The 11340-nt window shown below is 47.3% G+C and overlaps 1 protein-coding gene across 5 annotated transcripts in view; it reads right to left on the bottom strand.

Moving 5' to 3' along the window:
• Nucleotides 1–7646: 7646 nt before the first annotated feature.
• Nucleotides 7647–11340, bottom strand: part of SPTSSB (serine palmitoyltransferase small subunit B) — a 15701-nt gene continuing 12007 nt past the window's right edge. For all 5 annotated transcript variants that reach the window (XM_074547502.1, XM_074547504.1, XM_074547506.1 and 2 more), the window contains one exon: nucleotides 7647–9859. In XM_074547502.1, coding sequence (XP_074403603.1) covers nucleotides 9595–9831 — 237 coding nt within the window. In that variant the 5' untranslated portion in view covers nucleotides 9832–9859 and the 3' untranslated portion in view covers nucleotides 7647–9594. The remainder of the gene's footprint in view (nucleotides 9860–11340) is intronic.

Genomic DNA, 11340 nt, shown 5'->3' with positions numbered 1-11340 from the left:
GGAACAAAAGGAGCCAGAAGAACTCCTATAAAATAGCTTTGTGACAGGGCTGGGGATATTGTGACATTCCACTCCCAGCTGATGGAGGTGAAACTGGGTTGCATCACCAGCTTTAATGAGCGTGGTCACAGCACAAATACCCGTGGGTTGGCTTTCTTTTCATGTTGTGTGAAACCTGCACGTCAAACACGCTGGGTGCAGTTCAGGGGTACCTCTGGAAGTGCTGCCCCTGTGTCAGAGAGGGGATAACTCCCAGCCCTGCTGAGGCAGCTGAGAATGGCTGGATGCTCACAGGCAGAGCTGCTGGGTGTGTGCAGCCAGGGGAACCAACAGCACCCTCTGCTTCCTAAATCCCCAGAACGGGGATTACAAAGAACATGGGATTTTGCTTTGTAGCCTTTTTAAACCAAAATAACCCAAACTGTATTGAGCTGCTCAAACCAAAATAACCCAAACTGTACTGAGCTGCTCAAACAAGGAGATGTCCCAGATTAATGAAAGTAGATTTAGATTAGATTTGAGAGAGAAATTGTTCCCTGTGAGGCCCTGGCACAGGTGCCCAGAGCAGCTGTGGCTGCCCCTGGATCCTGGCAGTGCCCAAGCCTAGGTTGGACATTGGGAGCAGCCTGGGACAGTGGGAGGTGTCCCTGCCCATGCAGGGGACAGGATGGGATGGGATTTCATTTCCATTCCAACCCAAACCATTCTGGGATTCTGTGAAACTGTGATAACTCAAACATCATGGTTTATCCTTCCTTGATAACCACAGCCAGCCACGGCTAAGGTTTCACTTTAAGGCAAAGCATGGACAGGAGCCAGGGATTTTTGCTTTAGTTGTGTTTGTTACCAGGCTGCACTAGGCATGAACCTCAGACTAAGAAATAATTGTTTTAAAAGGTAAATATTTGCTCATCAGAGCACAAGAGGGACCTGGGGATGATTGCACAGGAGCTGTTTGCTTTCCACTTGCCTTTGGTGATCTTCTGTGTGCCAGCTAAAACATCTCATCCCATTAAAGGCATCCTGGTGAGAGGTGGGATGAGCTGAGAGCTGCTGGGAGAGGACAGGTGTGGACATCAGGAGAGGTTCAAGTGTGGACATCAGGAGAGGTTCAAGTTGGATATCAGGAAGAATTTCTTCACAGAAGGAGTGGTTAAGCATTGGAATGGACTGCCCAGGGTCGTGGTGGAGTCACATCCTGGAAGTGTTAAACCAGCTCATGGTTTAGTGGGTTAAAGGCTGGACTTGATGATCTTGGAGATCTTTTCCAACCTCAATGATTCTGTAATTCTATGATAGGAAAATGAGTGTATTTTTCACTGAGTTCTCTGATGAGAGAGCGTGAGAAGAGCGATATGCAGGTGAAAATATTTTGCACATTATTCCTGCTCAAAAGCTGCACATAAAAGTTATGGAGAGAGCTGACATTTCCGGGTTCACTTCCTGACTTTCCTTGCCTCACTCTGTCTGGCTGGAGACAAAACCAGGGAAAATGCCAAAAATACACTTCAGTGAATGAAGATTGCTTAAACAACCAGGAACGGAAAACATGGAAAAAAGGAGGAGGAGTGGGAGGAGGAGGATGGGGACACTCTGTCCATGCAGGGCTCCACCAGAACACTGGGACATTTTAGCATTAAGCATCTTCCCAGTATCAACCTAAGATGTGCTGAAATAAATGAAATTTGCCAAATGAAATGACAATTAACTCCTTCTCGTTAACTATTCATTATTTCTTTCTGCTTGCTCCAGTCCTCTCTGATGGCATTTACATGTTACAATTATCCAGCGAGATAAACTCCCGGGGGGGGGGGGAGATGTCGCAATTGCAGTGGGATGGATCCTTTCCCAGCGCTCCCACCTGCTGGCACCGGCACGACACGGAGTGCTGACACATCCCTGGGAAAAGGTGTTGGTGCAGGTGCTGCTCAGCCTGAGCATTGCAAAACCAGGGCTGGCTGCTCGGCTGGGGGAGTGGAAACTTCCCCAGCTGATCCCAGGACTGCAGCTCATCATTTATTTAGGGGTATCTGCATTTATATGAAAGATGATGCCAGTGATGCTCGCTTGGCAGCTGAGGATTTCTCGGGGAAAAGAGGCCATGGAGCCAGGGATGCTGGAGGGGCTGTTTCAGTGCCCAAATTCCTGGCGTGGGTGGAGGGGGTTGGAAAGGAATGGTTTGGGTTGGAAGGGACCTTAAAGCCCATCCAGCGCCACCCCTGCCATGGGGACACCTCCACTGTCCCAGGTTGATCCAAGCCCTGTCCAGCCTGGCCCTGGACACTTTCAGGGATACATCACCCACCATTTCTTTGGGCACCCTGTGCCAGGGCTTCCCCAACTTCCCAGGGAAAGATTTCTCCCCAAAATCCAATTTTATGCTGAACTGGGTGTGGGGCTCTCAAGTATTTTGGTGATTCCAATAAAATATATCTGTGATAAGAAAGAGCTTTTAGATATCAAAACTAACCAAAATTTGGATACCAGTTACCTCAGATTATTGGATAGCACATGAGGCACCTGTAGCCAGCTGTGGAAGGTTTGGGCACTGGAAGCACTTGGAATTTTTGGATGTGTCTCCACACCAGGCCTGAGGCAGCACGGACTGCTGGGTGTAGGTACCCACACCTCAGCACCAGCCTGATCCCACTTGATTTCACCTTTAATTCTCATGTGGGGAGAAATATTGGAAAGGAAAATCAAAAATGTGTGGAGAAAATGTCTTGAGATGTATTATTTACCTGGAGTGAAACACCAGATGTGTCCCCTGAGCAAGGCAGCGTCATGTCCAGAGCTGGACGTGCTGAATTAGTTTGCAGCATCTTTTTTTGAGCTGTTCCTTCATAAATCACTCAATCTCTGTGCATTTGGCAGATAATTACTGCCTCAGCGAGGCTTCTCTCTTGTGCAATTTGTGGCTGTGGGAAATGCAAGGAGCTGCTGGAGGCCCTTTCCTCTGCCAGCCCCATGGGTGAGGCTGTTGCTCCCCATCTTTAATTAGGGTGCTGCAATCCCATCCCAGCCCTTTCCATGCCAGGTGCTTCATCCTGAGCCTGGCTTCTCTTGTTTTGTGTCAAATTCCCCATGATGAACAGTTCACCTGCATTTTTCCCCTGTTCTTTTTTTAAAAGCACCTAAAGCTGCTAAAAATTCACGGAGTGTAACTCATCCTTGAGTATGACCTTGAAATAAAGAGATATTTCTGATTTACTCCATGATTACAAAGCAGAGATAGGAGCTGCCAGAGAAAATAACGGGAACAGCACCCAGGCTGCCAATGGATCTATTTCTGACCCTGCCACAATTTACCTTCATTTCCTCCCTCTTTGCTCAGTCATTGTAAGAAAAGCAGAATCTGGTTTTTTTGGGTTTTTTAATATGGATTTGCCAGATTTACCCTATTTTCTGTCATGTGGGTATTTCCCCTCTCGTCTTTGTTCTGTTTCCTGATTTTTTCCTCTTGCCTGATTATATTCCAGCACTGAGATTCTTATTTAGATGCAGAGTGTGCCTGGTTTTAATTTCACTTTTAAACCCAGACTAATGTCTGTTGGTAATTGAGGAGGGCTCTAACTTACATAAAACAATTTCCATAGCCTATTTTGAGCTTGGACCTCCTTATTCCAGCAAAAAGGAGGCCTTGTCCTGGCTGTCCTGAAACCCCAGGATCAGCAGAGTTTATCAGCTCTTACCTGTCCTGATGGAGCAATGCTGAAATAAGGGTGGAGCAGGCAGGGATGATGACAAGTGGGAATTTCTGGAGTCAATTCTGACCTCCACCCGTGAATCAGAGCCTTCCAGCCAGGGAGTTCCCATGGAAGTTGCCTGGAGATATTCTCAGCATTTGGGCTCCCCAAATTCAGATTTATTGGGTTGCTTATTGGAAGGAGTAGGAAGGACAGAGCTGCTGAAGCAAGGGGCTTTGTTTGGTGCAGGCTGGGTGTGAGGCCAGAGTCAAGAGGAGCCCATTTCCTTTATCTGTTCTGGTGGAGTCGTGGGACAAGCTCAGACCCAGCCTTTGGAGCACTCAGGAGGCACCAGACCTCCTTTGTCAGCTCACAAACCCTGAATTCTCCATTTCCTGGGATTATTTTCCCTGAACATTTCATTGGTTTCAGCTCTCTGATTCCCTTGACTGCGACAAGTTTGCAGCAGGGCTGCTTTGGGTGGTTTGATGTTGGATCTGAGAATTTGCATTTTCAGTCCAGCTTTGCTCCTGACCTCCCAGTTTTTCAGTTTGTGGAAGGATTTCAGGATATTCAGCTGTTGTTTGGTGTTTGAGGGAAAAATAATTGAAATTATTTGGGTAGGGGTTAGAGGAGAGAGCTGCTTTTGCTGCATGAATATTGATCATTGTGTGTGATTTAGAGAAAGTTAATTATTCCACATTCTGTGATATTTCATTTGCAAATCTGCCTGTTCTGCTTTAATTTCTGTGCTCAGCCTGGCACGTGGCCACTTGTCCATGTCTGTGCCCTGGGGTGCAGCAATTCATCTGGGAGAATTGTCCCAATTCTGGCTCTCACTGGTGCTGCATGACTGCAATTTGCTGTTTGTGTGATTCTGCTGACTCTCCCACACCTGCTGGGCTTCTTTTACCATGGCTTAAGTAGTTGTGTGAATTTTTTCCCTAACTTCCAAATAATCAGGGAATTAAATTTAGAACTGGAGCATCCGAAGTAAGAATTTTAGATGATGGCTGAATTACAATGATGAGAAAACCTTAAAAGAAAAAGAGACCAAAAACCAAAAAACAGCAACAAAAAAAAAAAACCAAAAACCAAAAACAAACAAACAAATAAAACCCAACTTGTTTAAGATTTCAAAATTCCATAAGAACAGGAATTTTCCCTGGAATTCTGAGCAAATTGGACACTCAGACGTGCAGTGGCACTGGTGGTGATCCTGATCCCTGTGTTCCCTGGGGAGCAGCACTAAGGAGAAGGTCCTTGGGAAGCTGTTTTTGATGGTTTTGGGTAAAAGCTGCCCTCAGGGCCTTTGGGAAGCTGTTTTTGGGTAAAAGCTGCCCACAGGGGCCTTGGGAAGCTGTTTTTGCTGGTTTTGGGCAAAAGCTGCCCTCAGGGGCTTTGGGAAGCTGTTTTTGCTGGTTTTGGGTAAAAGCTGCCCACAGGGGCCTTGGGAAGCTGTTTTTGGTAGTTTTGGGTAAAAGCTGCCCTCAGGGCCTTTGGGAAGCTGTTTTTGCTGGTTTTGGGTAAAAGCTGCCCTCAGGGGCCTTTGGGAAGCTGTTTTTGATGGTTTTGGGTAAAAGCTGCCCTCAGGGGCTTTGGGAAGCTGTTTTTGCTGGTTTTGGGTAAAAGCTGCCCTCAGGGCCTTTGGGAAGCTGTTTTTGATGGTTTTGGGTAAAAGCTGCCCTCAGGGGCCTTTGGGAAGCTGTTTTTGATGGTTTTGGGTAAAAGCTGCCCTCAGGGGCCTTGGGAAGCTGTTTTTGATAGTTTTGGGTAAAAGCTGCCCTCAGGGGCCTTGGGAAGCTGTTTTTGGGTAAAAGCTGCCCTCAGGGGCTTGGGAAGCTGTTTTTGATGGTTTTGGGTAAAAGCTGCCCTCAGGGCCTTTGGGAAGCTGTTTTTGATGGTTTTGGGTAAAAGCTGCCCTCAGGGCCTTTGGGAAGCTGTTTTTGATGGTTTTGGGTAAAAGCTGCCCTCAGGGCCTTTGGGAAGCTGTTTTTGATGGTTTTGGGTAAAAACTGCCCTCAGGGGCCTTTGGGAAGCTGTTTTTGATGGTTTTGGGTAAAAGCTGCCCTCAGGGCCTTGGGAGGAAGGTTCTGGAGGTTCATGGTCTGGTGTGTTGTGGCCCTCAGTAATGGATGTGGGAGGTGATCCATGAAATTGGCCAGGAAACCTTTATGGCAGGATAAATGAGAATTCTGATGAGAAGAAATGAAGAAAATGAGTTTTAAACAAGAGGTGTATGGTGCTGGCCAGCTGAGCCCCAGCATTTCTCATTCCTTAAATTAATGGGGCATTTGTACTTTCAGGGTCAATGCAGCTGGAATTGGATCATCTCCTGTTCTGCCTCTGTTCCCTTTTTCACTGCTGGATTATTGGTTCTCTTTCCTCTTTTTATTTGGATTATTTTTGGTGTGAACACTTCCAGCTGCTGCGCTACAATTAGCCCAGTAAAGCAATTAACTACAATTAACGTGGAACTATAACGAAGCAGAAGAGACTTTTATAAAGAGCCTGACATCATACCCCTCACAAGAGAGCTGTTACCACGTACTGGGCATACTGGTGTTACTGGGAGCTCCAAATTTCCACCTTCCCCCCTTCGTGTGCAGCTGGGATCCCATGGAAACCTCTTCCCATTGTCCAGGAATGATTTTTTTTTTCCCCAGGGAAAAGGATTTTAGAGCTGGAAGAGTTTCCTAAGCTGTGGTGCAGTCTCAAGCTGTCACAAGTGTTATCTCACCTCCTCTCTCTTTCAGCTGGGGGAAAAAAAAGCTTCTGTTCCCTGCTGAGTGCCAGAAATCCCTTGAAGTCTCCTGCTGGAACCCAGTGATTTGGGATATTACGTAGGGAGGGTTATTCCAGCTTTTCTGGATGCGAGGAGAAGTGCAAAGGGCTGGGGAAATCTCCGAAGGTTTTTAGCAGAGATTGTTTTCAGCTACTTCTTTCCTTCCTAGGAAATACCTCTTGCCTAAACCCTTTGAAATTTAGTGAAGAAGGTGAAGAATTCACACAAAAAAAAGAGTTTTTACTTGGTTCAAGCTGCAGGGACGCTCCCCAAATCACCTGCTGCTGTTTCCCTGCTGCTCCCTGCGCCTCCCAAAGCCAAACACAGGGAACAGGCACAATAAGGAAGGAAAACGCTTTGCATGGATCCCACCATGGCAGGGCAATGGAAATCCTGAACAAAGTCCTCCCCACGTTCTGTTTGCCAAATGAGATGTTTAAAGAGCAATGTTCCACCGGGTGTGGGCTCCTGCAGATAGCAGCTCCAACCTCTGCATTCCTGGACAAAAAAACTTTTCCTTGTGCTCTGAAAGTTGAGTTTGGTGGCGTGGGGAAGAAATCCACTTTTGAAGGAATTAAAAATTAATGGGAACAGGACTGATGAGGAGGAGCCCTGGCACTCACACACACCATCATATTTTCTAGATGAGCAGAATCTTTGGAGATAGAATTTAAACCCACTTGGAGACAGAATTTATACCAACTTGCTGAGTAAATATTCTCACTTTTCACCTCCAGCGTTGGGATTATAACTTTTAGTCTATTTTACGGACACTTTCAAGAGGAATGGCCCCAGGTTTTGCCATTTTTCATCTCCTGCAGTGCTGTGCTCATTACTCGAGGTGTGATTACAGCTTGGCACCTCGTGTTTGCAGGTTCCCAACTGTGATAGACTGTCAGGACAACTCCTGTTGGAGCCCAGAGCTCTCAGCACACTCAGCTACTTGATAATGCCTTAATTTGAACCAGATAAAAAGTTTTTTTCCCTCCAGAAAGAGGAGAGCTCTTGCACTGAAGTTCACTCACCCCAGATCCATTTAAAGGATTCTCCAACCTCTCCCCAAAACATTCACCCCAAAATAATCCTTCTTGCACAGCACCAGCCTGGCCCACACACATGCAGAATATTTATGAATGAGTGGAAAACACAGAAGAGCTGAGTGATGCAGCCAGAGGTTGCTTGTGAAGAATAAAATTTTATTTTTTTGGGCTGAAAAAACTGCATTCACATGTTCAGATCTGGGCAACCTTCACCACATGTCTTCGTTTCCAAACAAATTTGTGCTCTGAAGCATGCAGGAGCCCACTGCAGCTTGAGGAAGGAGTTAAGAGGGTTTTCCCTTTAATCTAGAACTGTGCAAACATCATTTGAAAGCTATTTACATTTTGCACTTCTCACTTCTACTAACAGGAGCATCAGGTGGTGGAGACGTGCAGAGTGCAGCTGTAATTTATGATTTGGCACCCACGTTTGATTTGTGTACAGTGAAAACCAAACAAACCTCCCATTGTTCCTAAACCTCCCCACAGGCAATGGTAATAAATCTAATTTCTTCTTTGTATAGGAGATCTCTCTAAGCCTTCCCTGCAGGCATTAAAATATTATTTCCACTCTGGATTTTCTTCCCCCGGTGCTGATTTGCACTTTGCTACCTTGGAGAGTGGGAGCAGCCAGAAAATATTTTGATTTTCATCAGAGAAGGCAGGAGGGCACTGAGACAGAGCAGGGCTGCTTCCTCCTGTCATCCTCACTGAGCTGCAAGATGAGGTGGAGAACTTTTTTCCAAAAAGAAAATATTTTAGACCATCTGAACTCAGACGCAGGAACTTAGACGTGAAAAAAGCTGGATTTGAGTTCATCCTCCTGTTGCTTTCTCTTCCAAGCTTCTCTCCCATACATTGAAGCCTGGAAGTCACCAACCAGCCAGACATGAGCACTCCGATCCTGCTGGATATCCTCATTTTTTATCTCCTCTAACCTGGCCCCTGCACTGTGTTGGTAGAACTTTGGGTGTGAGGAGCCACCAAAACAGCCTCTGCCAGAGCAGTTGGACGCAGCTCATTTCCAAAGCAATGAAAAACGTTACAGATTAAAAGAATATTTAATGGAAATTACAAATCTAGGGCAGATTTCCTCTTGGGTAATGCCTTTATGCATTCATTGTTCCCAGCTCCACTTGGGAAAGAGAGTGTCTGAGCAAGAATTAACCAGGAAATAGGGTTTGCATCCACTGTTCATTGTTAAATGTGCTTTTTGGCATCTGAAACAATCTTTAAATGCAAGCTATTTAGAAAACAGCATGATAAGAAAGTGTTCAAGGCTTTCCAGAGGGATTCTGTTATTTTGGGGTTTGAGGATGCTCCAAGCAGATCAGTCCATAGGGAATTCAGCAGATTCCCTGCTGGAAAACCTCCCAATGCCCCTTTTTCTTCTACACTTGTGCTGCCTGAAATGCCAGAGCAAAGAGGCTTGGGCACATCACAGCCCTCCAGCCTGGTGTTCACAGTGAGTTTGGGGCAGCAGAGCTTTGCTGTCCCTCGAAGCAGCAGATCCTGCAGCATCACTGGGACAGAGAACGGCTGAGAAGGATGGAGCAGGAGATGGGGTTTGGTGCTGGAGGTGGGAGCTGTGTGGATCCTGTGCCATTCCCAGGGTGTCCATGGAAGAGGGGCCGCGCTCGGTGCCTCACGCCGCTCTCCGTCCCCGGAGGTGAATCAAGCAGGGTCTTCCTCAGCAGGAGCCATTTGTGAGCCATTCCACAGAGCTGCTGGGCCCTGCTGGGCCCGGCTCAGTTCAGCACGGCCCCCTCAGGCTGGGAGCCGAATCCACGGAGCTGCTGGGCCTGGCTCAGTTCAGCATGGCCCCCTCAGGCTGGGAGCCAAATCCAGGGAGCTGCTGGGCCCTGCTGGGCCTGGCTCAGTTCAGCACTGTCCCCTCAGACGGGGAGCCGAATCCACGGAGCTGCTGGGCCCTGCAGGGCCCGGCTCAGTTCAGCACGGCCCACTCAGGCTGGGAGCCGAATCCAGGGAGCTGCTGGGCCCTGCTGGGCCCGGCTCAGTTCAGCACGGCCCCCTCAGACTGGGAGCCGAATCCAGGGAGCTGCTGGGCCCTGCTGGGCCCGGCTCAGTTCAGCACGGCCCCCTCAGGCTGGGAGCCGAAGATCTGCGAGAAGAACTGCAGGGCCAGGCGCACGTGGATGGGCACGAAGACATAGGCGGTGTAGACCACCATGGCCAGCACGGTGACCGTGATGGTGTGGAACATGGACTGCTCCCAGGGCTCCAGCACGTAGCTGCACGTCACCAGCTGGTACTGGTAGTACAGCCAGTACAGGTAGTCCTTCACCCTCTTCACGTCCATCTTCAGCTCCGGGGGGCTTGGAGGGCGCCTGGAATGACAGGGAAATTGGGATTACAGCGGGGGTATCCCATGGAAACACCACACAGACTCATTCTAGGGCGCCTGGAATGACAGGGAAATTGGGATTACAGCGAGGGTATCCCGTGGAAACACCACACAGACTCATTCTAGGGCGCCTGGAATGACAGGGAAATTGGGATTACAGGGGGGGTTTCCCGTGGAAACACCACACAGACTCATTCTAGGGCGCCTGGAATGACAGGGAAATTGGGATTACAGCAGGGGTATCCCGTGGAAACACCGCACAGATTCATTCTAGGGCGCCTGGAATGACAGGGAAATTGGGATTACAGTGGGGGTATCCCGTGGAAACACCACACAGACTCATTCTAGGGTGCCTGGAATGACAGGGAAATTGGGATTACAGCGGGGGTATCCCGTGGAAACACCGCACAGACTCATTCTCTGAGGTGTTGGTGCCACCACTGCCCTGGACCAAAGGGGATGGATGGGTTCTGCAGCTGCTGCTCAGTTATTGCAGCTGCAGCAGTTGGGCATTCCCAGAAAAGCTGATCCATCCCTGGAAGTGTCCAAGGCCAGGTTGGAGTGAGCTGGGATAGTGGAAGGTGTCCCTGCCCATGACAGGCCTGGGGCTGGTGATTAAATTCCCTTCCAACCCAAACCTTCCTGTGGTTCTATCAATTCCCACATTCCAAGTGTGGTTTCCTATTCTATTCCTTGTGGAAAAAGAAAGGCATTGAAAAAGAAAGGCTTTGTGATTCTCTCAATCTCCACATTCCAAGTGTGTTTTCCTATCCTATTCCTTGTGGAAATCAGGCATTTTAAAAGAAATCTATCAATTCTATTAATTCTCACATTCCAAGTGTGTTTTCCTATCCTATTCCTTGTGGAAATCAGGGAAATAGGCATTTTAAAATAACGACTTTGTGATTCTATCAATTCCCACACTCCAAGTGTGGTTTCCTATCCTATTCCTTGTGGAAATCAGGGAAATAGGCATTTTAAGAGAAAGGCTTTGGGTCAGCTTCCAGGAATGTTCCATAAATTCATAAAGGTTCCATAAATTCCATAAATGTTCCATAAGTTCCATAAATGTTCCGTAAGTTCCAGGCATGCCCCGGAATAAAGATAAGACTAAAACAACTGCCCTGTAAAAACTGCTCTGCTTACTTTTGATAATGGCTTTTATTGGTCTGCAATTGTTGGGAGGAAAAACCAAGTTACAAAAGAGAGAGGGAGAAAAAAGCAATCTCTGATTGCAGAAGGATTTTTTTTGCAGTTCATTCCAAAGAAGTGAGAAACTTTACAGATTAAAAGAATATTTAATGGAAATTACAAATCTAGGAATGATTTTCCTCCTAGGTAATGCCTTTATGCATTCATTGTTCCCAGCTCCACTTGGGAAAGAGAGTGGCTGAACAAGAATTAAATAGGAAATAGGGTTTGCATCCACTGTTCATTGTTAAATGTGCTTTTTGGCACTTGAAA

Source organism: Zonotrichia albicollis, chromosome 9, assembly GCF_047830755.1.
Source record: "Zonotrichia albicollis isolate bZonAlb1 chromosome 9, bZonAlb1.hap1, whole genome shotgun sequence".
In the NCBI taxonomy this organism is placed as follows: Eukaryota; Metazoa; Chordata; class Aves; order Passeriformes; family Passerellidae; genus Zonotrichia; species Zonotrichia albicollis.
This window is presented reverse-complemented; position numbering and strand designations above follow the sequence as displayed.